This window comes from Astatotilapia calliptera, chromosome 4, assembly GCF_900246225.1.
Source record: "Astatotilapia calliptera chromosome 4, fAstCal1.2, whole genome shotgun sequence".
NCBI lineage: Eukaryota > Metazoa > Chordata > Actinopteri > Cichliformes > Cichlidae > Astatotilapia > Astatotilapia calliptera.
Genome location: NC_039305.1, coordinates 31,568,727 through 31,595,718, shown reverse-complemented (window position 1 = coordinate 31,595,718; position 26,992 = coordinate 31,568,727). Strand labels below are relative to the sequence as shown.

General features: G+C 42.7%; 1 protein-coding gene across 1 annotated transcript; it reads right to left on the bottom strand.

Annotated features, from left to right (window-relative positions):
• Window positions 1-3,265: 3,265 nt before the first annotated feature.
• Window positions 3,266-17,683, bottom strand: LOC113021443 (guanine nucleotide-binding protein G(I)/G(S)/G(O) subunit gamma-13-like). Its single transcript, XM_026166130.1, has 3 exons — window positions 17,201-17,683; window positions 5,553-5,679; window positions 3,266-4,231 (listed from the first exon to the last, which is right to left on the bottom strand). The coding sequence occupies exons 2-3, from the start codon at window positions 5,648-5,650 to the stop codon at window positions 4,126-4,128; spliced, it is 204 nt and encodes a 67-aa protein (XP_026021915.1). The 5' UTR covers window positions 5,651-5,679; window positions 17,201-17,683; the 3' UTR covers window positions 3,266-4,125.
• Between the last annotated feature and the right edge of the window lie 9,309 nt (window positions 17,684-26,992).

Here is a 26,992-nt window from a genome sequence, read left to right as displayed (position 1 = left end):
CAGAAGCAGAAAACACACAAAAACCAGCCAGGACACCCAAGCTGTCTAAAAATCTTCTACTTTATTCGATAAGATAAATGTTTTTGTAAAACATTCAATAAAAAAATGATCTACAATTTATTGCTCGTTGTCATCTTCACACTAGGAATTTTGATCTGATGCATAATATCTTTTTTCCAAACCACTCTCACGAGGAATATGTTGCTAGATATTTAGACAAGGTTTTATGTTGTCATTATAGTAGTTATAACATACATACATACTCACGTTCAGAGTATATTAAAAAAAAACAAGTAAAGTTACAGTAGCTAGACAGAAAAAAACAGACGAGGGACAGGCAGACTCAGGAGTCCTCTCATGTACTTGTTACTTTAGCCTGCAGTGGCCAGCATTTGTTGCTTTCCCAGAGTGAGTGTTAAACCTTTAGAGCAATTTCAGGGGGATCAGTAGGTATTAGACTTAATATTAGACTCTTTTATGTAGACGCTCGTGTTTAATAGCTCTTTATGGGTAACACATGTGTTCAAATGGAGTTTTTAATGTCCGAAAAATAAAATACTGCTCATCCATCCAATCACGGAGCAGCATTTGGGGGAAACACAAAAAGAAGAGATTCATGAGGATGACCTGAGGCTCCGCTGTCCCAAGTCCTTTAGAGAATCCCACATCCTTGCCGCGCCTCCCCTCATACACATTCTCACTAAGCAGTGTATCTGTGTATTTTGTTGATCTGCTCCTCCTCAGGCCTGCCTGCATGTGTGTGTCTGTGTGTGTCTGTGTGATGCAGCTGTGCGTGTGTGCTTTACAGTACACATGGGAGCCTAAAGTCCAAATTTCTTTTGTAAAACATGGACGCACAAACACACAGTTACAGTCGCATGCACGCGCAACCGCCGCCTGTTCTGCAGTCGGCGGCGATGTCTGGACATCATGCCAACATATTTACATTCTCGTTTTAAGGAAACTGTGTACAAGGCAGTAGTAGATGGTGATCCGGCAAGGTGAAGAAGTCGTTTTTGGTCGTTTTTGTGATATATTTTGTTTTAATCTTGGAGGGCGGGATTGAGGAAGAGGGAGCGGAGACGCAGGAAACAAGAAAAAAAAGAAACGTGAAGAAGAAGAAATCTTGTCAATAAATAAATAAATAAGTTAATAAGTTAAACTGGTCTGTCTGTACATGTGTCAAGAGAGACAATATGTGCATATATGTTTCTGTGTTGGTTGTCATGTCTGTATTTGTGTGTGCTTATATTGTGTAGCCTTTAGGGGCTGTAGCTACGGAGGAGAAGGAACTCAAACCCCTCCAGAGACCCAGAGTTCTGCTCTGACAGCACAAACAGAGCTGCTATGACACTCAACAACAACACTGTGTGCAGGACTAGATGGGATAACCATGCTTTATGAGCTATTTTAAAACTACATATGAAAACCTGCAGGAGTCACACTGAGCGGAGAGCTGTGAAAGCTTCTTGGTTCCATGCAAGTTGTTTATCGCACGTAAAGGCTGGAGTTTCAGTCACTGGCTGTAAATTTAGTCTGTGGGAGATATTTTGCGAACGTTTCATGTGTTATGTTACGTTATGCATTAAGGTGGTCCAGCAGAGTGCTGAGAAGGGAGCCCGTCCGCCGACTTTCCAAGCTCACAAGTACACCAGTTTCACACTTCTCCCTGATTTTTTCTTTCTTTCCATTCTTCTGTTACTTTCGTCACTTTTCTAGCGTGAGAGCTTAACAAAGCTGAACACTGTGGGTGCCTTAGAGAAAAGACTGTCAGGAAGTGTGCACCATTATACAGATTTCACCCTGCATTCGAGTGTGGCAGTTCTGAACCTCTACAGACATTCTGCACAGAGTCACAGAGACCATGCAAAGGCTTGTTTCCACATTTAAATCATTTAAATGAGTCTGTTTTGTGTGTAAAAGTCTCATCTGTAACTGTTTGTTAATTACACTTGTAGATATAAAATTAGCTTTTTGATGACTTGTGTGTCCCGTGAGAACCTATAAAGACTTGCAGTTTATAGTAGGACAAGATATCGGTCATGGCCTGCTCCGCAATCGTGTAATGGACTACAACTGCCCCCAAGCTAAAGCTTTGAATATGGAGAAAAATACAAAGAAAGATACACTAAACCATACCAGCTGCCCACACAGGCAGCATAACAGAATGCTCTCTACCTGTGATATATACTTTGCAGCCCAAAGCACATTTTTACATCTTTTTTCCTGTTTTATTTAAACACGTAACTACTGTAAGCTCTGTAAGCTACACCAACCGTGCAGACGAATGCAAACGTGCTGCTGAAGCTACTCCTCCTATAGTCATTCATGCATCGTTGATGGATTGGATAGCTATTAGACACTGAAAAAGCTAAATGAACATGCACTTCAGATGAAATGAAATGTGTCTGTGCAGACTACTTTGGAAAGTAGTGCGTGGACATGTTTCATCTGTATCTTTGTGTTAGCACATTGGTCAATTTGCTCTGCCATTTTCAGTTATCCGGTCTTTAAGTGATGAGGTGATGAATCCTGCCCAAACTACCCTGCGTTTAATAAGGCTTTTGTGTTTTTAACATGTTTCAATGCTTTGTGTCTTGTTGTTTTTAATCTCAAAAAGCTCCTGCAAACAGGCAGTGATCACTGTCGGCCTCTGTCGGTTTTTATTACCGCTATTCACTTTAAAGCTCAGTTTTTAAAACCTTACGATGTAACTACAGCCCAGCCCGTGCAGCAGTAAATTAATGACTAACCTCGTGTTGTGGATGGATTATCTCAGTTGTTCTCCTGACTGCAGTTTGGTCCGTTTACAGCATCCTGCCATGCGATTGCATTTGTCCCTAACCATCGGGAATCTTCACGTTAACTTTTATCGAGTGAAAAAAGTTAGCGTTCATCCTCCAGCGTTACTGCTTATATTATGCTAACATAGCTGTGTCGCTAGCGATCACGTAGCACATCATTATATACCAGCTAGCCCAACTTCAGTAAACCCTACAAACTTCACTGCTGTTTGGTTTCCTGTCTTCATTTATGTCGGAAGTGACAGCAGAGCTGTACGTCTTAATTTGTTTAAGAAATCCCTCGCTCAGAACATGCTATATTATATTTAGATGGAAACTAGCGAGCTAACTCCCTGCTAACTTTTAAAGCCATTAAATTTCATGAATTCTATTTTCATGGATGCCTGGTTGTTAAACTTAATTGTTACACCTGGTAGAGCAGAACGCTGATCATTTTATTACAGATGAAAGAATTTATACAGTTTTTAACTCTCAGTGATCGTTTGACCTGCAGCGGAGTTTGGGCCCAGACACAGCTAATGACGTCATACTTAAAGACGGGATAAACAGGTACAGGGTCGTCACTGTCACCCTGCACTGCACTGGAGCAGAGCTGGAAGCGATTTACATGTAGCTTAGGAAAAGGAAGCCGCGCAACTATTGCTAATGGCGATGCTAATGGTCATGCTAATGGTGAATCTAGCTAAATGTGATGCTAATGGTGATATTAGCTTGTATTTGGTTGAAAGGCTGTCAAAAGAAAAGGAGATCTGTTTACTTACAAATCACTATCTTATCAGTTCTTAGTTCATTTTTTTTCATCAAAGACTTTATTAATTCGGTTTAAAGGGGTCTGACTCGTTATATTGTAATGGTGGTCATTTCCAGTATGGAACAAAATTCCCCCAGCAGATCTACAGTCAGTCTGGCAGTGAGAACGTGACTCCATTACACATCTTTAACGCATTTAGGAAATTTAGGAAGAAAAAAACTGCAAAGGGAATAAGCTTGTGACTGGCAGCTGCATAAATAAAAGTTGTCGTATATTCATATAAAGACACGTAGTACAAGTATCGATCACTTCTGTCATATCATAAAAACGATGCATTGCCGTGGCAGGATTAAACTTGCAGTGTTAAGTGTGTGAATGCGTGTCTCTGTCAGCGTGTATTTCTGTGCCCTTGGGGTGTGTTTTTGGGGAGAGGGTTAGGTTTGCCAGCTGTTGTACATTCACGGTGAGAGGTTAGGTGGCGCTGTCCTGTCGGTGCATTCACAGGATCAGCTTCAGGGGTCATCTGTAGGGCATGTGTGTTGAAATTCAAGGGTCATTAAATGGTTAAATCTAAAGAAGGATGCATTTTCCTTTCTCCACCCAGGGGTTGTTCTTCATCAGCTCCGGGTTCAGGAAGGGATCCTCTGGGACACCATCCTCTATCCATTTTACCAAACTGTGTGGAGAGAAAAATAGAAAGAGCGGCATTTTTTAAATTCCTGTGGTATAGTCTTACCACAATCTGTCCTCTATCCGCTTTCCCATATAAGGCAAAAGGACAAGGATAAACTGAGCGACCATAAGTAACTAATTATATTCAATTTTGCAACTTTTGTTTGTGTACTTTAGTTCTAACGTACAACTCTGTTTCTTATTAAGAGCAGACGTTTATGATTTTGAATTTGAAGCCAGCAGAAAATAAAAAATAAAATAAAAAAAGCATTTTTTCTACTGCCTTGCATGACCTCTTCTTTAGTGTCTGCAGTAGTTTGAAACACAAAATGTTGTCCCATTCATGCTTAGCTGAACAGTTTGGACTATGCTTTTGAAATAAGTGCAGAGGGAGGTCTTGCATTGTCTTAGTGAAATAGGCCTGACACTGTGTGGATGGCAGCATGTGTTGCTCCTAAACTTTAAATCCCATAATGTCACAGATGTCGGCATCAAATTCAAAATGAACACGTTAAACAAAAGCAGGTTCTCAGTTTCATTCTCTTTTTGAATGTACATTTTATAACATATATATATAACTGTTTATTCTTTTGCATCCTGTGAACAACAACATTAAGGCAATTACACACACAGAGCACTGAGAAAAAGTGACAGTAAATTCTAGCAGTGTGCATTCTGGGCTACAAGCGGTCTGATTGGTCAGATCTGTTGATCTGGATTTGAAAAATCATTTTTGATTTTACATGTCTGGTGTGAAAAGGCCCAGTGCTGATGAAATGCTTCCTTGGGTGTTTAATCTGATGGGACTGCAGAGAGAGGGCAAGACAGATAAACTTAGTGGTGAAGCCAAACGGTACCAAAGCCGATCTATAGCAGCTCACAGACTCCCTAAGACGCCATCATGCTCATCTGGAGCATGCCCAGATGTTACTGACAGTGCATACAGGCATGCGGGGGAGCATACACAGTGCTGAGCCACATTATGGAAGCAAGTACATGGCTTGACTTCTGACTGAGCCCCATTTGCTGATGAGGGAACTTGAACTTGGTCTCAAAACTATACACAAACTAGTACTAATTTAAAATAATGCACTGAATTAATGAGTAAGACGACACAACCAGAGATAGTAACAGCTAGTATAGCTCTATTTTCTCTCCCCAGCCTCTTCCTGTAAATGCAGTTACCAGTGTGTTTGGCATATTTAGCTAAAACAAATATCTTCCCTTTTCAATCTGAGAGGCTCAGAGCGATTTATCTTTTTTTGTGCACAGTTGATTTCAGGGTCGTGAACTCTGCGCAGCACAGCAGTGGAGTAACTACTCACTCAGTCACTGTTTTGGAGGACTTCTCTCTTTTGAAGGCCAGCTGGTACTTGAGGCTCTCCACCTCCTTCTTCATCTGGGGCAGGTCCATCTCATCCATGGCTGCAGCTTGTTGTAGGGCTTTTCTGCCTGTACAAAGTGGGAGGAGGCCACAGTTATATTTATATAGAGCGCTGTCAAATAGCAGGCAGACACGCTCAATACATCTGTGCCCTGCAGCAAGAACACCACAAAGTGCATCTGATTTATGACTGCTGCTTAGTGATTCCACCTACAGGAGGGAGAATAGAGGCTGGTATGTTCATAGAGTACAACCGAGCTGCCAAAAATTTGACAGACTCTCTTAACTCTACAGGATACATTCGTTTGATTTCTTTTGTGTTTTTTGGGCTTCATGTTTCCACTTCCATGGCTTTAATGAATACTTTGGTAATTTCATACTAAGGTCACAAAATGTTTTGCGTCTGTACTCAAAAGGAGGAAAAGGACAGCATGTATTTGTGCTCAATCTAATCTTTCTCCTGTGCTATTGTGTGTACATGTTCAGTGCTGTCCCAACACACCCACAGACACACCCACAGACACACCCACAGACACATGATATTGCACCATATTTACCACAATCAAATGTGTGAAATTGGGTTAGCAAGCGAGCAGAGTCTAACTTTAAAATGGTGGGTAAGCTGATAAAATAGTAACTAAATGTAATTGATATATAGCGTTAATAGGTAATACCAATGAATAAACATTTCTAGTTAAACCTAAAGAATAATTGGTTACATTTGAAAATCCAGAAACCTAAAAATGTTAAAGTTAGCTAAAAGTTAGCTAAAAGTTAAAGCTAAAGTTAGTTCTGTGGTTTCAACGCAAACTTGAAACAGCAGCCTAAAAAATAACAGCTCAATTTTATATTACGGGTCCATATAAGCAAACATTTACAGAAAATGTTTCAGCAGTATTTACAGTGGGGCAAAAAAGTATTTAGTCAGCCACCGATTGTGCAAGTTCCCCCACCTAAAATGATGACAGAGGTCAGTAATTTGCACCAGAGGTACACTTCAACTGTGAGAGACAGAATGTGGGAAAAAAATCCATGAATCCACATGGTAGGATTTGTAAAGAATTTATTCGTAAATTAGGGTGGAAAATAAGTATCATTTTAAGTGGGGGAACTTGCACAATCGGTGGCTGACTAAATACTTTTTTGCCCCACTGTATATAGGTGATATTGATGAACCACCAAACAAGGATGTTGAGGTAACATGCTTGGAAAACAATATTTCCTGTTTATTAATTGATTGATTTTTTTTCTCTGTTTTCCCCCAGCAGCCACCCCCAAGGATTTGGTGAGTATTGAAAGAAATCTGTAAGCACCTAATACCAAAGCTTATCATCCATATCCACAGCCATAGTCATGTATGAGACATCTAAAGTACTGAAAGGCATAACTGAATTTTATGGCTCCTGATAGCTGTTGTCATCATGTTTGGGAACTGTCCTGCTCTTTTCATCCGCACAGGTTTCAAGCATCAGCGCAGCTATCAGTCAGATCGATCTTCTTCCTAAAGATCTTGAAATAAGTTCCTAAAACTATATGCAATTAGAAAATCTGATCCATCGATCCGACATAATGGGATCAGCACTTCTTTTACACAACCTGTAGAGACTAATGCATCAGTAATATGCACTGCAGGTCATATCCATTTCATCCATGGAAGTAAGAAATGCAATTAGCTAAAGTCAGAATCACTCCTATGGAGACAAAAAACATCAGTGTATTTTATCGTGAGATAAGAGATAACTGCAATTACAGGTCATGCCTTTTTGCCCCCTGCTGGCCATTGGAAAGAATGCAAATTTAAGCCACTTCTTGCTGGCTTTCGTTGATCGTATATACCGGGACAATCGCACATACCTGTATAAAAGAACAGGTATGTGCATTATGCAGGACATCGTTGTTTTAACAACCCTGAAAATGGCAAAGAGACACGCTTACGAAGCACAGTTTAAACTGAAGGCCATCAGCTACGCGGAGGAACATGGAAATCGAGCAGCGGCGAGAGAATTTAAGATTAACGAATCGATGGTTCGCAAATGGAGGAAGCTGGAAAACAAGCTCCGGCAGGTCAAGAAAACGCAGCTGAGTTTCCGCGGACATAAGGCGAGGTGGCTCGAGTTGGAGGAAAGACTCGAGCGGTGGATCATCGAGCAAAGCGCGAGCGGGAGAAGCGTTTCGACGGTCACCATTCGGCTAAAAGCAGTTTCACTTTCACTTTTTAGTAAACGGTGCCATTTTTCCATCCGGACCAGGACTACGGTAGCGCAGCAACTTCCAGCGGATTATAAGGAAAAGCTGGCCATCTTCCGCTCCTACTGCAGCAAACACATCGGCGACAAAAACATCCAGCCCAGCCACATCACAAACATGGACGAGGTCCCGCTCACTTTTGACATCCCGGTGAGTCACACTGTGGAGAAGAAGGGGACCAGCACGGTAGCGATACGCACAACGGGGTATGAAAAGTCTTCTTTTACTGTTGTGCTTGGCTGCCATGCTAATGGACAGAAACTGCCGCCTATGGTGATTTTTTAAGCGAAAGACTTTGCCTAAAGAGAAGTTTCCAGCAGAAATCATCATTAAGGCAAATGAAAAGGGCTGGATGGATGAGGAAATGATGAAAGACTGGCTGAGGGAGGTGTATGTAAGGAGACCAGGTGGTTTTTTCCACGCATCACCATCGCTGTTGATCTGTGACTATGCGTGCCCATCTCACAGCCGATGTGAAAAAACTTGTGAAGCAAATGAACGGTGAGCTTGCTGTCATTCCGGGAGGCCTGACAAAGGAACTCCAACCGCCTGTTCAAAGTAAGGCTGCGAGCGGCCTGGGAGCGATGGATGACCGGTGGAGACCACAGTTTCACTAAGAGTGGAAGGCAGCGCCGGGCGAGTTACGCCACAATTTGCCAATGGATTGTAGATGCTTGGGCTAACATGTCTGCTGGCACTGTTGTTCGAGCTTTCGCAAAAGCCGGCATCATTTCCGAGGAGCCGCACGGCACGGAAAGTGACTCTGACGGTGAAGACAGTGAACCTGGCATGTTTGATGGAGATTTAGCGCAGCTGTTCAATTCAGACACAGAGGATGAGGACTTCGATGGGTTTGATTGATGATAAAAATGTGAGTACCAAACTTTGTTTTGCTCCTGCTTTATTTTTAAATAGGCACACTTGTATGCTTGTGTGTTGTTGATGATGACGATTACCGGCAATAGAAATGTGAGTAAGGTACCGAATTCAGGTTTGCTCCCGCTTTATTTTTAAATACGCATACGGTACTTGTATGCGCCCTATGGTCCAGTGCGCCTTATGTGTGTGTTAAATACTCTCGGAAGCTAATCTTTTATGTACAGTACTCTTACAGATTACTTTTTCTGCAATAATCTTGTAATAGAATGAGTTATTTTTATTGGTAATGTTGCTCCTTTATTGTAGGGTCTTTACCTTATAATATAAAACACTTTGAGGTCATTGTTGTGATTTGTTCCTATATAAATAAAACTGAACTGAATTGAATCATTAATCCTGCTGATCTGTTCCCATTAAAGAGTATATTCAGGTCCTGACATAACCCACTGAGGCACTCCTTACAAACAATGTATACATATATCTGTACCTGTACAGATCATCTGATTTACAATTAATAAACAATGCGACATTAATATCAGTTACAGGATCTCTCAGTGGCCAACTCTGCACAAAAGTGGAGTATTTTTTCTCTTCCGCAGCGTCTTTTTTGGTCCGTTCCTCCCTCCTGCTCTCTCTTGCTCCCCTCCCACGCTTTGTGTCCACTCCACTCTCTCAGTAATACGCAGCCCCTCTCGTACGTGTGCTTGTGCTTATGTACCCCCGTGTGTGCTTTTATGAGTCATGTGAGGATTCGGGTGAGATGAGTGCTTGTCTAGTCTGCACTCAGAATTGATCTTGTTGAGATCCTTCAGAATAGAAACAGCTATGGTATTTTTAAAGGGGCACTGAATAATGGTTGATACTACGCAGTTGTCCTTTATGACAGTTTAGTGAGTGAGGGCTTATATTCAGGCAGGAAACAGCGCCCCGAATCTGACAACTACTTCATGGTCTGGATCCAAAAGAAGCATCCAGTCAGTTGTCCAGCAAAGCCTGTCGTTTGCTATATGCTATATGCACAACTATCTTTTGAGAGACAGTTATGAACTTAAAATATAAAGACGTCATTGGTTTCTCCTCTTGTGCATAGCTTATTGCGCTCCTCTAGCAGAGGTCTGCTGCAGTCCATAGTTTGCAGGGAAGTTCCCAGCTTCCCTGCAAACTACTCACCAAACTGCAGCGAAACTTGAGGAAGACCAACAAGTCAGCATCTTTCATACTAACTACAGGGAACCACATCTCCTGGCGACCAACACAATCACAAGGAAGTTTTTGTTGCAGCACGATTTTGTGACCAATTTCACCCGGCAACAGCTGGCAGCCTCCAGCATCCACTCACCAGCTGGCCAGGGAATGTACATTTTCCCAGCAACCTTAAGTATCATCCCGTTCCATATGATCCTCTGACTTTGTATGAAAAGAACACAGCACTTGTATGTTTGCTTCATTTTTCACACCAGAGAGCTGCGTTCTTCTTTTATACCACCGATGGCTGCTGCTAGGCTAGCTTGAAATGTATCGCTCTGACATGTATTTCCCTAAATGAAAAATTATCCCTAACAGTAGTTAAACCCTGGAGTGAGATATGCACCAACTTGACATTTTGGCGCATTACAGTAAATGTACTAGTACAAGAGGCGATTGATACTATCAGGACAGTAATATTGAGCAACACAAAGCCGTAACTGGTTTTTAATGATTTTTCCCCTCTGAAAACTGATATTTAGGACTCTGGAACAGAATGAATCAATCATCACTCTGAACATGGGAAAGCCTCAGGCGTCAATGTAAAACACCGGCTGACATGTTTATTTATTTTTATCTTTAGCACGTCATTGCTATTTGAGAGACGGGTAAAAAGGTTGTGGTTTTAAAAAAGAGGCAAGATTGAGAGAGACGAGGAGAGATGTGCAATCGGTGAGTCGGTGAGGTGCACACGCGTGTGAGTATGAGGAAAACACCAGGTGCAATATTACACGACAATGTGTGTGTGTGTCTTACCAATATTAGACACACAGGACTAGAGCGGTGGCTAGTTCCCGGCTGAGATCAGGTTTCAGCAGCATCCTCTAGAGACAACACTGGGATTGGATGCTTTCCTCCATCTAACTCTATCACTCACCATCTCCTTCATCCCTGTTTTCACTCTCTACCTGTTCTTCTTTTTCACATTTATTTGTCTGCTCCATCCTTCTCTCTCCACTCCTCTCAGCCTCCTTCTCTTATTTCTTCTCTGGCAGCGTCTCTGTTTGACTCCTTTCTTTTTTATTTATTTGTTTTATTTTTGCACCACTTATTGATCGCCTCCCTGGTTTTTTTCTTTCACTTATTCTCTTCCCTGATCTATGTTACTCCTGTCCTGGGAAGGCAGGTGTAGATTCCCTTTACTGCACAAGTCTTAAAATGAAAATGGAATATGGTAAATGGCCTGCATTTGTATAGCGCTTTTCTAGTCCATAGGACCCCAAAGCGCTTTACACTACATTCAGTCATCCACCCATTCACACACACATTCACACACTGGCGATAGCAAGCTACAAATGGAATATTTGCCTTTGTTTGAACAAAATACCAGCGAGTGATGATGCCCGGTGGAAATGTTAACCCGTGATGTCGCTCATCACAAAGTGTTTGAGTCTTAGCTTGGAATTAAAGATAACATTTAGGTGGCTACAGTAGCAACGTCACTGTACAAGCTGTATCAAATATTTCACTGGAAACGTAAAACATCAACAAGCGGAACAATATTCCCGACACGAAGAGAGAGAGTGGAGTTTGGAAAGCGTGGAGAACACAGACATCTGTCACTACAAGTCATTTCCTCCATCCTCCCACCACCACCACCACCGCTGCTGCTGATGTGGATTTACTGCCTGCAGGTAATGCTGAGAAAGAAAGGGGGGGGGCTGCTGTTTCAAACTGTTATGTTTACAAGAATCTGCCAAATTTCGAGATGCATGGCACAGTCAGCGTGCAGTTTCACTAACGAGACAGATTTCAAGCCATTAAACGAGTCCAGCAATTTCATCAGGATACTTTAAAAGCCGCCTAAAGCACCAGAAGTTTGAAGGTCAAGTTCAGTGACTGCAGTTAGCAGAGGTGAGACCTCGCAGACAGCTACAGCTCCCTGTGTTGGCGCGTCTGTCAAAGCAACCATGCCCTCAACTGTAAACGCCATAGCTGTCATGAAGGGAGAAACTATCCATAGATCCCAAAACACGTTTTTAAAGCTGTAAACGTGCTTTTTAGTGCTTTATTGTCACTTTTACATGGAGTCTGTGGGGACTGACTCGTCAACAGAGTCAGTCTCAAGTGGCCGTTAGAGGAACTGCAGCGTTTGGCACTTCCACGTTGGCTTGATCTTTCAGCTCTGCAGTCTGCTAGAGACGACTCAGTCATAATTATTTATGTTTATGTTTTATCCGCTACTTTTGTTGCTGTAATTATATTACTGAAGCTGATCGCAAAGGAAAGCAATGGAAAAGCTCATCAGTGATTATTTAAATGTTACATTTGGTATTGTCATTTTGCAGTTAAAAAAAAAAGCGTATGATTTTTAAAAAACGTTTATTTTCTTCAGAGTATTTTGGTTGCTACAAATAAGTAGATTAAAAATGCGATTGTGTATAAGGGCTAATTTGGATGCTAATTCCCAGCTTATGCTCGGAAAGTCATGCACTGACCCCCCTCCCAACTACAGCCTTTTTTTCTGGGAACAACAAGAATGCCAAAACTGAATTATACAATTATACTACCAGAAGTAATGAGAAAAATTCGTCTATCATTAACAGTCATTGAATGAACCCAAGAATTAAACGTCGTCTTCATGCCAGCTATTTCTTTCTTTCTATCATACACCTTTGTCTCTCTCCATCTCCAATTACTTTGAATGGGACTGGATGAATAGCCAACTGTGTAAATATGTCTGTGTTTATCTGGTAAAGCTCTGCTTTAGACAGCCTTTAAACGCCACACAGAGTAAATAATGGAAAGACTCCACCATTATACTGCCATGTGGTTTACTGATATCTTACTCTGTGGGCTTTGAATCAGAAAAGATCAAGAACTCTGCTGCGTTCTCGCTCCCGTCCTTTCGCTGCTCTCTGATATCTGTTTCTGACTGTCTCAGGCAGTTAATCTGTCGCTTCTCACAGCAGTCGTCTCCGTTTTTTTGTTCTCCGGCCAATTATGGCAGTTGTGGAAAAAAACTATCAATTATATCCCATTTACTCTAAACCAGCAGTCACGTGTAATGGTGCTTGTGATGTATATTAAAACATCAATAAATCAGAGTCAAATTTATTGCGATCCCTTGCTAATGTTACTCTAAACTAATCTCATAAGCCCTGCATTGTTTACTATCACAGGGAAGACCCCGGCTTCCTCGTAGCTTCTATCACCACACTTACGAGGATGAGCATGTCGGAAGTCTTTCCCCCTCCATCACAGCACCATCGACTAGCTTCACATTCACACAGGATATCGTAAGGGTGTGTACTGGATGTACAGCGCTCTTTTTGTCACAGAACCAAACAGGCACTCCACAGCCAAAGCTCACAGCACTGTTGATATTGTCAGTTAGTTGACAAAGTCTGATGTGTGTGTTTTTGTTTTTTCTAGCTCATCCTGTAGTTCTGCCGGGTTCATCGAGCCGTGACAGCCTGCATGAACCGGGCAACATGCAGTAAAGCATGAAGCGGTCAGGATGAGAGTCGGAACAGTTCACCTTCACGTTTGGAGCAAGTTACTGTACCAACCAAGGGCAGTAGAGTGTCATGGGGACACTCACAGTTTTCTCAGATATTACAAGCTACCTGAAAATGATGGAAACGACCTTGTTGTAATCAAGCAAAGTGGGAATGTGAGAAAATTCCCTCTGGAGTCGAGCATGTTAAAATACTTGCTCAGCACTTAACTTGGCTATACATCTTAGCATTGTTAGAGTCGAGAGAGCGTGCTGCTTTTTATGAATGTGGAATGATCCTGAGTGTAGGTGGATCATTTGCACAAGCATCGTGTAAGAAAGCTGCACACTTCCCAGGAGGGGAATGTAGGCAATGTAGTTGTTGGAAACACAGCTTTGTTATCTCGTAATGAAGTCAGATAAGTAAAATAAACTACCAGGACCATCAGGCGCATTAAGCGAATCAAAGAAGTCAGATAAATCAAACTTTATTCAACTCATTCTTCTTGCTTCCTCCACTTCTGTACCATTGATTCATTAATGTTGAATTCTCTGCAGCTGCTCTATGTTGTTGCAGTATATGAATGACTAACCTCGTATTGTGGATGGATTATCTCAGTTGTTCTCCTGACTGCAGTTTGGTCCTTTTACAGCATCCTGCCATGCGATTGCATTTGTCCCTAACCATCAGGAACCCTCACGTTAACTTTTATCAAGTAGAAAAAAAGTTAGCGTTCATCCTCCAGCTTCACTGTGTTTATGTTATGCTAACATAGCTGTGTCGCTAGCGATCACGTAGCATATCGTTATATAGCAGCTAGCCCAACTTCCGTAACCCTACAAACATCACTGGTGTTTAGTTTTCTGTCTTCATTCATGTTGGAAGTGATAGCAGAGCTGTACGTTTGAATTTTTCAGAAATCTCTCAGTCAGAACATGCTATATCATGCTTAGGTAACTAGTGAAACTAGCGAGCTAACTCCCTGCTAACTTCTAACTCTGTTAAATTTAATAAATCCTGTTTTCATGGATGCCTGGATGTTAAACTTAATTGTTACACCTGGTAAAGCAGCAACGCTGATCATTTTATTACAGATGAAAGAATTTGGACAGTTTTTAACTCTCAGTGTGCTGCAGTTTTGGACCCAGATTACTCCACGAGGCTCCTGACTACGGTAGCTGTAATGCTCAGACAATCCATCAAGCGGTGTGGCTTCGTAGCTTACCAAACTAAAATATTTTTGACAGATTTTTGAGCCAGTAAGCACAACCAGAATTCATACATAAGGCGCACCAGATTATAAGGCGCACTGTCAATTTTTCAGAAAATCAAAGGATTTCAAGTGCGCCTTATAGTGCGGAAAATACGGTAGTTGGATGCGGTGGTCATTTTGTAGCTCAGGCGGTGTAAACTTTCTTTGTCGGTTTTAATAGATTTTGTTCATTTTACGTCTCTTTAAAAGAATTCTGCCTCTTGGTGCTCGAAACATGAAAAACACTTTTCCAAAACATGGCGTTCACCTTCACTGTTACCCTCAAAAACATGTTTGACCTGGATGCAGCTCTGAAATATGACTTAGAAAAGAGAAACTAGGGTTACCCCTAACAGGTTTCCCAGGGGGGAAAGAGTTGACCGGCTTTTAGAGATGATGGCTTTGCTCTTACCACACAGGTAGTTCAGAGCAGTAATATATGGTGTTTGGTCAAGGTGTGGCTGTCTTTGCAGAGCTCACTGCAGTGTATACAGAGCTGTAAGTTTATACTGGGACACTTTGCCATGAATGGAGGTCATCTTTTTCTTAAGAGTCTGCTCAAGTTTTATAAAAGATGAAGAACAAGTTAATTACATGTTCTTTATAAAAAAAAAAATCAACTATTTTTATGAACTGAATCTGTTTTCAGTATTTTGATAACTCACAGTGCCTCAAAAATGTAACATTTAGTCAGACTCTGGGTCTGCATCAAAAAGGCTGTCACATATCTGTGTATGCCTGAAGCTTTTAAAAAGATATATTTGGGTTTGTGTGTGTGAAGGTTAAAGTGGGGTGGTTGTTTTAAGAGAGGGTATATAGGTCATGTAGCGATTTGGGTCAAAAGCATCCAGAGATTAACCTTTACCCCCCGTCTCCTCTGCTATCTCGCCCCTCACATATACTATAGATATGTGTGTGTGTGTGATGGAGAGAGTGGAGCAGGTCTATTGTGAGGTACTGCTGTTGAATGCTTAACTCGTGGTCCTTCTGACTGCTATGATTATAGCTCAAGGTTAAATTAGAAAGCCAAGGATAAAAGTGTGAAAGTGTAAGAGTTGGTGGAAGGTAAGGCCAAAGCAAAAATAAATAAATTGTGACAGATAAGGATAAGTAAGAGGCAGAGAGGCTGATGATGGAAACAGAATGAGAGCCTTCTCTTGCCTCTATAGCTACTGCATTGTAAATAGAAGCTAAAAATAGAAAGGAACAGGCAGAGCTCTTCTGACCAGCTGAGAGTGGCGAGTAAGAAAGAAAGAAGAGGCTCCTTGTAGTTAAACTGAAGATGAGATGCTGCTGAGGATAATAAATGCCAGCTTCTGACAGATGATGTTTGAGCTTTTACAACCAGCTAATCTCTTCAGCAGCACTTCAGTGAGCTCTGAAGTGGCTGGGATCAGTCCAGATGTTATCACACTAGTGGGGCCCTGTCTGCATGAGGGAAACATCCAATCAATGGAACCTGATCAATGCAGGCATGAACTAGATTGGATGGAATTAATGTTTGCGTGCATGTTTTTGTTTGGGTGTATGCGTGTTCCCCACAGGGCCACGCATACACTAGGGGTGGTGGTGCCTGCCCCAGAACACAAGACAACGGCAAAGAGATGCAAAGCTTACACCTATACACCAAAGACGACAGGAGTGAGAGCACCAACAGCTATAAGTAGAGATAAAACGTGTAGAAAGAGATAGAACGCAATCGCAAAGAGATCGAAAACAACACACATGTAAAATCTATAGTAAATTTGTTTTAAGACGATCTTTTTGTGACGGAAATTGAAAACTGCAAAAATCCGCTGCAAAGAAATGAACCACAGAGAGACACAAACAGCTGTGAGTAGAGAAAACCATGGCAAAGAGAGGTGAATGAGATGCAAACGTACCACAGAGACACACATTACATACCACAATGAAGAGGCTTGGTATTAATGAACTACAAAGCACTCAGCCATAAAACGGAAAATAAAAAAAATAAATAAAAAGGAGAGACGATCTTCTCAGTCTGGGGGTTGTGCAGCTTTTATATCTTGATCCAGGGGTCCACGTTCTCATAACCAGACGGTTTTAGGTCATTTTAAGTTTACTATCCTTTTATTACCAAAGAAAAAGTGTAAAAATTAAAATCTTCACAACTCTTCACTCCCTCCCTAAAAACGTCGTCCGGAGCACCATCTATCCCCAGAACAGGGTCAAAAGAGGCCAGGGAGAGAAAAGGGAGGAGGAGGAGGAAGAGAAAGTGCAGAGGACAAATATAAGTTTTATGTAACATTCGTGGGTTCTGTATAGCCTGCGTGGTTGCAGTTTGTGAAGTACGCACGGAAAAAACCCAGCCTATGACACAGATGCATAAGGAGTGTACTTATCGTCTTGCCCAGATTAAAATAAAATCCACAGTTTCATTTAGGGGTCAGTTTGACCTCCGTGCTTTATGCGAATAGGCGAGCCTGTAATATTAATAAAGGCCCCGCTATGTTGGCAGAGCAGCCACAGAAGATAGTGTACGGTGGCATAATGTGGCTCTCCTACCTCACTGATGCGCTGGCGGAGGCTGTTGCTCTTTCCAAGTCTGACCGGTGCAGTTAAACTGGAGGAGAGGGCGAGAAGACAGCTGGCCTGACTCACGGAGACTGATTTCCCCCCTCTGCTAGAAAACAAATAGCGCACTTAATGTCCGTAGACTTAGTTTATCTCGGAGAGGCGGTGTGCACTCTCGGTATCCGCTGGAAAAGATCAGGGATAAAATCCGCAGTCTCCAGAGTAAAAGACGCGATGACGACCAGTCTGAAGCTGTCTGGAGCGCTGGAGGAGTCTCGCTGTTCGCCGGTAGTCCGGTTTGTTGCTGCAGCTGCTGAACCTGCACGAGAATGAGGCGGGGAAACGACAAGTTAACGATCTGGTCCCGTGCGCGCTCCGTCGTTCGCTGCCCGCTTCTCTGCTGGGATCCTCCTATATGAGCGCCAGTGCGCGCGCGCGTGAGTGTAGGAGCGAGAGGAAGAGTGTGTTCCCCCAGGATGCGTACGGAGAGTTGATAAGGCGAGGAAGGGGTGGGGGTATAAGCGCAGGTACAGCACAAGGGAAGACTTCTGTGTGTGTGCGTGCGCGCGTGTCCGTGCGCGCGCACGAGGACTCTTTTTGCCCCCATTGCCAGATCCTGGATTTCTGCCCTAATATGGCCACTTATAGCTTCAGAGCAGGAGAAAGATTTAGGTTTCCAGTCAAGAAAAAAGAAACACGTTTGCTTTATGTCACTTTTAAACCCTCTAAGACAACAGAAGAATCTGTTTGATCACACGGTTTGTATCAGCAACTAAAGGAGAGATTCGTTATTTTACTGCCAACCAGTCTGTATAACTCTTGAGTTACACCTTTGATTTAACCTTTAATGGCTCTCATCATCACGTGACAGAAGACACACTGAGTTTAGATTTATTGCTAAAGATGGATGTGGCTTACTGGTCCTTCTATCGGCCAGAACTCTGGTTGAAGAAAGAAGTTTTGTACAGCGATGCAGTATGGTCGTGCAAAGGTTGACTACTAGCTGAATTTAGAGTTCAAATGGAAGTATTGACAATAGTTACAGTGGCTTGCAAAAGTATTTGGCCCCCTTGAACTTTCCCACATTTTGTCTCATTACAGCCACAAACATGAATCACTTTTATTGGACTTCCAGGTGAAAGACCAACACAAAGTGGTGCACACGTGAGAAGTGGAACGAAAATCAGACATGATTCCAAACATTTTTTACAAATAAATAACTGCAAAGTGGGGTGTGCGTAATTATTCAGCCCCCTTTGGTCTGAGTGCAGTCAGTTGCACATAGACATTGCCTGATGAGTGCTAATGACTAAACAGAGTGCACCTGTGTGTAACCTAATGTCAGTACAAATACAGCTGCTCCGTGACGGCCTCAGAGGTTGTCTAAGAGAACATTGGGAGCAACAACACCATGAAGTCCAAAGAACACACCAGACAGGTCAGGGATAAAGTTATTGAGAAATTTAAAGCAGGCTTAGGCTACAAAAAGATTTCACAAGCCTTGAACATCCCACGGAGCACTGTTCAAGCCATCATCCAGAAATGGAAGGAGTCTGGCACAACTGCAAACCTACCAAGACAAGGCCGTCCACCTAAACTCACAGGCCGAACAAGGAGAGCGCTGATCAGAAATGCAGCCAAGAGGCCCATGGTGACTCTGGACGAGCTGCAGAGATCTACAGCTCAGGTGGGGGAATCTGTCCATAGGACAACTATTAGTCATGCACTGCACAAAGTTGGCCTTTATGGAAGAGCGGCAAGAAGAAAGCCATTGTTAACAGAAAACCATAAGAAGTCCCGTTTGCAGTTTGCCACAAGCCATGTGGGGGACACAGCAAACATGTGGAAGAAGCTGCTCTGGTCAGATGAGACCAACATGGAACCTTTTGGCCAAAATGCAAAACGCTGCACATCACTCTGAACACACCATCCCCACTGTCAGATATGGTGGTGGCAGCATCATGCTCTGGGGGGGCTTCTCTTCAGCAGGGACAGGGAAGCTGGTCAGAGTTGATGGAAGATGGATGGAACCAAATACAGGGCAAGCTTGGAAGAAAACCTCTTGGAGTCTGCAAAAGACTTGAGACTGGGGCGGAGGTTCAGCTTCCAGCAGGACAACGACCCTGAACATAAAGCCAGGGCAACAATGGAGTGGTTTAAAACCAAACATATCCATGTGTTAGAACGGCCCAGTCAAAGTCCAGATCTAAATCCAATCCAGAATCTGTGGCAAGATCTGAAAACTGCTGTTCACAAACGCTGCCCATCTAATCTGACTGAGCTGGAGCTGTTTCAAAGAAGAATGGGCAAAGATTTCAGTCTGTAGATGTGCAAAGCTGGTAGAGACAGACCCTAAAAGACTGGCAGCTGGAACTGCAGCAAAAGCTGGTTCTACAAAGTATTGACTCAGGGGGCTGAATAATTACGCACACCCCACTTTGCAGTTATTTATTTGTAAAAAATGTTTGGAATCATGTCTGATTTTTGTTCCACTTCTCACGTGTTCACCACTTTGTGTTGGTCTTTCATCTGGAATTCCAATAAAACTGTTTCGTGTTTGTGGCTGTAATGTGACAAAATGTGGGAAAGTTCAAGGGGGCCCAATACTTTTGCAAGCCACTGTAAAATGCTGCGCAGAGATCTTTCTCTCAGTTTTGGTCGGCTGACCACTTCGTTCCTGAAAGGCTTTTCTAAAATCGCCTACAGCGATAGTGTTTCTTCTTTGCTGGTTTTCTGTGGGTGGCTAGCTTGTATGCTCTCCACACATGTCATGTCACGGCCCTGGGTTTTAAGTTTTTGCAAGTTGATGTTTCTTTTCAGTTGTGAGAATGTTTTGTTCCTTGCATCTTTAGCATATCTGATTGGGTATGATCATTTGTATATAGTCAAGTCTTCATTTCTTGTTATTTTCAGTTACTGTTGAGTATATATTGTACTCCTTTCAGTTTACCCTGCCTCCCTGGTGTTCCCTGTGTATTCTCAAGTGCACATCAATGATGTTCTCTTGTTTGGTCCTTTACGTTTCATTTTAGTAGTCTGTCTCGTGTATGTAATATTTCTAGACTTCCTGTCTAGTTTTCTTGATTAGTTGCAGCTGTGCTTCTGGTGTTTCCTATCTCTGTAATTACCTTGTGTGTGTTTATAGCCCTTGTCTTCTTGTATGGTGCATTCCAGATGAGGTCGGAAGTTAGAATTTCCCAATTGGGTTTTTCATTTTCAACACCCACTCAACTCAGTTTTTCAAATGCCAGAGCAGTTCTACCAACCCCCAGTGAACAACAAAAGACGGCAGGAGTGAACATAAATGGTAGTACACTGTAAATTTGGGACTCGCTAAATGAGCCATACGGCTCCACAGCACTGACCAGGTCCTATCCCCCCTCCCAGTATTATGCTGACTTGCTAGCAATGCATGACTGGCTCTACCTTGCTAAGTATTTTTGTTTTTGAGATTTTACAGCTGGAACACACTAACTCAGGTGATTTTCACTTCTGAATTCCAACATCTGAATTCCAAGGTAACTGGATCACAGCATATTGGGAGTGACGTCAACTACCGTGTCATAATGACTACCCCAGTTCTGTATTTGCATCTTCCTGTGACTTTGGGTTCTCAGACAATGTCTTGTTTTTGATTTCCGTCAGACTTGACCCAGTAGGGGAGTCTGGGTGTCTTGATATTTGTGGAAACAAGCTAAAACACTGAATTATCATGTCGATTAAAGTTTGTGTTTTTCTCTTTCTCTCTTTCTGAATCAGTTGTTGAGTCTGCAAACATGTAGCTTTTCCCTTTATTTGGTTTCTTTTCAGAGACAAAAATCCAAGTGAACTTCAAACGAAGCAGAGTGCTGGTGAACATGGAGAACAGCAGTCGCTAGCTCACTTTAGCTCTTTTGATTACTGTGTTGACATCTGCAGAAACAAACTGCCCCAAGGAGGAAAACGAACCAGAGTTTGAATTAAACAGACTGAACACTGAAGAGATGACATGTTTAGTCAGTTAAAGGTGCTGCGCTGTTTAAGATATGAAGGCAGTAAACTGTGTATCAAAATCCTGCTCCAAAGCAACGATTGCTGCAAAAGTTCCACTTGCAGAAACTTGAGCTTCAAACCAACAAAACACTAAAGCAGTAGATTTTTAAAAATATATAATCATCATCTACGCCTTTAAATGGAAAAATAATGCACTGACGTAATCCCTCCACATGTTTTCAGCGAAATAGTCTGTCCTGAGAATTTTAAAGTAAGACTTCAGTGACCAGTATACCTTCTTGAGATTTTTACATTAGAGAGAACCGGCCTGTGTGAGACCTGACATTCACTTGTGGCTATCAGCACAGTAAACCTGACATTTCTCCCAGGCTGTACTTTGTTCCTGCTACGACCACATCAAACGCCAGCAAATTGCTTTTAGCCATGTTGTGCCTGAACTTGCCATCTAAAATTCCAGTTTGCTCTGAATCAGCAGATGTGAGTAAACTGGCACCATCTGTCAGCGGATGTCTTGTAACATGAGTCAGGACGCAGGACTCTGTTTTAAAGACTCTGAACAGAACAGTTTACACTGCTGATGATTGTTATCCGAACAAATCGAATAATAAAATGCAATCTGCAGATTACTGCACCCAAAACGCAGCGAAATGAGTGATTTTTGGGTGCAACTTCAGTAAGCACGTCCCAATGCACAGTCTGGATATGTAAATTGTTACATGTGGTCTGCTAATACTAATCTCAAGCAAGCCAAGCTTCAGCTGACGGTCTACATGCAAAAGCAGGACTGGGAAATCTTTCTCTGAAATGACTCTCTCTGCGAAATCATGTTCTCCCCCCGCTTTAACCGACATACTTTGCAGTCTCCATTAAGACATGCGACTCAGGGAGCGGCAATATCAGGATGCTGGCTAGATGGAATTAGTCCGCCTCACCTCTCAGGGTCACAGTCTGCCACACTTTAAAGTGCTTATAAAAAACATCTATTTCCATTGGACAAGAGAAGATTTCCTGTACCTGCCACTACTGTGCTGCTGGAGCCAGAGCGCACACTGGGTGCAGAGGTGGTCGACCACTTTCACAGGAGGTGTGAAATGACTGGGAAATTGGCTCGCTGTCCTAGAAAGTCCTTAAAGAGTTTTTTTCCCTCTCTTGACACTATTGATTCCCAGAAGCAGAAGACAGGAGGTCAGCGAAAGAGCTGGGCAGCTCAGATATATCTCGCACTGATAATATGTGAGCAGAGAGGATTATACAGGGTGGGCCATTTGTATGGATACGCTGAAACCAAGCACACCATTGTTTTTCTTGTGACATTACCAATAAGTGTGATGTGTCACATGGCCCTCCTCCTATTGGAAAAACAAAAGTTGTATCCAAGATGGCCGACTTCTAAATGGCCACCGTGGTCACTGCCCATCTGGAGGAGTTTGCCCCCTCACATATACTAATGTGCCACAAACAGGACTTTAATATATCACCAACCATTCCCATGTTATTACGGTGTATCCATATAAATGGCCCACCCTGTACTACATTCACTATGATTTCAATAACTCTGATCTTTTCAGCACTTGGTTTGCTTTTATTAGTGCTCCTCAATTGAAAATTTAATGTTTTTATTCAAATTTTTTTGTTCAAATGCTTTTGAACGCCTACTTTTGTGGTTCAAATAAGAAAATATGGACAATTTGAAGATTTAATAGTGTGTGTACCAGCACTTTAGCTAAAGGTTTTTGGTGCAGCACTGCAGACCTTTTTGGAACATCCAGCTAACACTCACCAGACGGTTGGGGAATATACATTTTTACCTACAAGTGATGGTAGCCAGGGAATCGCCAACTGGTCTCTAGGCCAGTATGACTGGTGCCTGAGGGGGGTGTTTTAGGGAAGACTCAGATGTCCAAACCACCTAGCACATCTAGTATCATCATTTAACTGTCTTTGTCTTTCTCCTGGTAAATTTCTGAACAGGTACACACCTCCACACACTGGAAACATCTGTCATTAGGCCTTTGATGGGCTGTTTCTAATCCTGGAAGTCTCCACTCTTTCATTTATTTCTCATTAATCTGATGTGATTAATGGTGTGACATATTTGATGGAGGCCAGTAAAGAGGGTCTGGATTAGATTAGATTACAGCTCTTTGTGTAAATGCGTATGCCACTGTTGGACTGCACGTTTATCTGTATGTGTGCAGGGATTAGACCAGCAGATTACTGATGCTCCATTAGAGCGGGTCCGCTGGTTCAAATGGACCACAGTCAGTTGTGATCAGGAGCACTGAAGCAGATCCCAAACAGAAACAGCCGGGTCACTCAAATATAATTTATACACAAATATAATTGCCTTAATTACTGTAGAAAAATCAAAGAGACACTGATTGTATGAATAAAGTCTCCACTCCTCTTTCCCATTAACCTGACCCACAGATTCCTTCACCAGTTCTGTGCATTACACTGAACTGCATTTATCAGCCATTATCATTTATGGGCTTCCTCTGAGAACGCTTTTAGAAGCAGCTTTGTTTTGTTTTTTTAACATACATGCATACAACATCTGAAACAGGCATGATGATAGCGCAGACAAAACCACTGCAGTAATATAGGCAATGAATGAGTGAGAATTTCCTTGTAGATTTTAACCAAGCCGTCATTTTTTTTTAACAGAAAAAGTAGAATAAAAATCAAATAGAAGCAAAATAAATGGCAAAAAAGGTTGTTTTAACCTCTCAAACTCTTGTCTTCTGGTTAGTGTGATTTTGCATCCATTTAAGGTGTTTTGCACGTTTTTGCTGTAATTTAAATGAACGGGAAGGGTATTCTGATTAAACCTCACTACGTGCGGAAGTTGGAAGAGGCCCAAACAGCAAAAAATATTAATTGCAATCAATTGCCAAGCACCATTTTTTCCTGGTCGCACAGAGATTCACATGCTACTTTTACTCTAGTGTGATTGAGGCCTCAGGGTGGATCTGACTGACAGTAGCAACTCGTCATTCACAAGCTAGGCAGACTCTGTTTTATCCTCCTGTTTGATTCTCATCAGAACACATGTTGTATGTAACTGAATTTAAATTCACAGACTCTTCCAGAAAGTTTCAAATCAAAGGAACCAACCATCAGTTTCCCATGGATGAATGCACTTTGGCATCGACCTTTTACATCGGGAGACTACGTCCTCTTTCTATATTCAGGCTGTTTTGTTGGCGGTTGAAACATTCATCGCGATCCCTTCGCATGAATTTGTTTTCCTTTGGCTGCTGATGGATTTACATTCTGTCTCGATTCTGCGACTGAACAGTTTACATGCTAATATTCATATGTGAATGCTGAACCGACTGCGGTTGCGTGCCGAGAGGCGGAGTTTATTCAAAACTACGAAATGCACACGCACAAATTTGAGTAAGGATGTGAGCCCCAGCAGCACTTAGAGACAGGGCCTTACTCAGCACTCATCATTAATTCATGACACACACCTCGGATGGAAGATCACATCAGAAACCTCAGCTTTACATGACTTAAAAAATGACCGACCGAGAAGGAAAAATAAATGGGATGCAGAGAGAAGAAGTGAAGGGGAAGAAGGGGGTGTTTGGATGTGACTGAAAGAGAAAGAACCGGCTGTGTGTTCCATGCTCTGTTTCTAAAAGCATCCACTCTTCCACATCATGTTCCCTAAAGACACTCCTGCTCTTAGCTTTCCCTGTACTCTCCTAATCTAAAAATCTGTTTGTTAATATGCCTCTTTGTTGCATTATTCAAATCAATTGGAAAAAGGGGGCTGTTTCACAGAGTAGCCCGCTGCTGATGTGCTCACACTACGAAAAAGGAACCTTTATGAAAATAGATTTAATCCCTTTTTTCCATCATCCCAGTCCTCTGCCCGTCTCTCCCTCCTGCTGTTTCCATCACCCTGCTTCCCATCACAACCTTGCCCTCACCATTGTGTGCCTGGCTGCCTTTCTGTAATCCAGTGTGTCTCTTTGTGGCTGTACAGCATGTGGCTCAGCTGCACTTTGGCCTCTAATGGACCCAGTCAAGGGGGAGAATTGGCACCCTGTTGTCTCTATCCAGGTCAAGTGTACACATGCTAGCGCGTGTGTGCTAGTGGGGGGTCGGCTTTGTGGATTATGTGTATTTTTTGTTTTTGTTTGCATGTGTGCTTGCTGTCCGCTTGCATTTTTTCAGAAAGATAAGCACGTGTTCGATCTGAATTTAGGTTCAAACTTGTGTCTGATTTCATGTTTAAGTTGATGCGTTTCAGATGTATGAAGTATGTGCTGACATCCAGAAATCCTACCAGCAGCTGGACAAAGCTGGACTGGAAGACAGCACAGAGGCATTAAATATGTCAGGGAAAGAGTTCTAAGTACAAGATCCATGGGGGTCTATCGCACCAGGCAAGACCCCAGGTGCAGGCTGTGTAAAGATGCCCCTGAGACAGTCCAGGATATAACAGCAGGGTGCAAGATGCTAGCAGGCAGGGCATACATGGAACGCCTTTACCAAGTGTCCGGCATAGTGTACAGGAACATCTGTGCCGAGTACAGCCTGGAAGTCCCGAGGTCAAAATGGGAGACGCCCTCAAGGGTGGTGGAGAATGACCGAACTAAGATCCTGTGGGACTTCCAGATACCTGCAAACTGGCGGTGGCTAACCAACCGGTCATAGTGGTGGTAGACAAACAGAGCTAGGTGTTCGGAGTGAAAGATGTAGTGGTACCGAGGGATAGCAACATCAGGAAGAAGGAACACAAGAAGCTGGAGAAACTAAAATTTACGTTGTAGATTCAAAACTATGAATGAACACATGTGGAATTATGTGGTAAACACAAAAGTGGGAAATAACTCAAAACATGCTTTATGTGTTAGATTCTTCAAAACAGCCACCCCTAGCTTGGATTACTGCTTTGCAGACTCTTGACATTGTCTCGATGAATTTCACGATATAGTGACCTGAAACGATTTTCCAGCAGTCTTGAAAGCGTTCCCAGAGATGCTGAGCACTTGTTAGCCCGTTTGCTGTCAGTCATTCCAAACCATCGCCATTGGTTTTAGGTCAGGTGACTGTGGAGGCCAGGTCATCTGGCTAGCACTCCATCACTCTCCTTTTTGGTCAAACAGCACTTACGCAGCCTGGAGGTGTGTTTGGGGTCATTGTCCTGTTGAAAAATAAACGATGGTCCAACTAAACACAACCCAGATGGGATGGCGTGACGCTGCAGGATGCTGTGGTAGCCATGCTGGTTCAGCGTGCCTTCAGTTTTGAACAAATCCCCAACCGCGTCACCATCAAAGCCCCCCCACACCATCACACCCCCTCCTCCATGTTGCACGGTGGGAACCATCTAGAGACCATCCGTTCACCTTTTCTGCATCGCACAAATTAGTCGTGGTTTCTTAGCAGCTATTTGACCATATGGGTCACATGGACTGTCCTCTGAACATGTAGAGATGTGTCTGCTACTGGAGCTCTGTGTGGCATCTATCTGGGCTCTGATCTAAGGTGCTGTTAACTTGCGATCTCTGCGGCTGGTGGCTTGGATGAGTTTATCCTCAGCAGCAGAGGCGACTCTTGGACTTCCTTTCCTGGGCGGTCCTCATGCGAACCAGTTTCATTGTAGCACTTGATGGTTTTTGCTGCTGCACTTGGGGACACAGTCAAAGTTTGAGCAATGTTATGGACTGACTGACCTTCAGTTCTTAAAGTAATGATGGACTGTGGTCAGAACATCGGATTCACGTAGTCATATAGAAGGCTACAAGCAAATGGAAAGAAAGATAAAGTCAT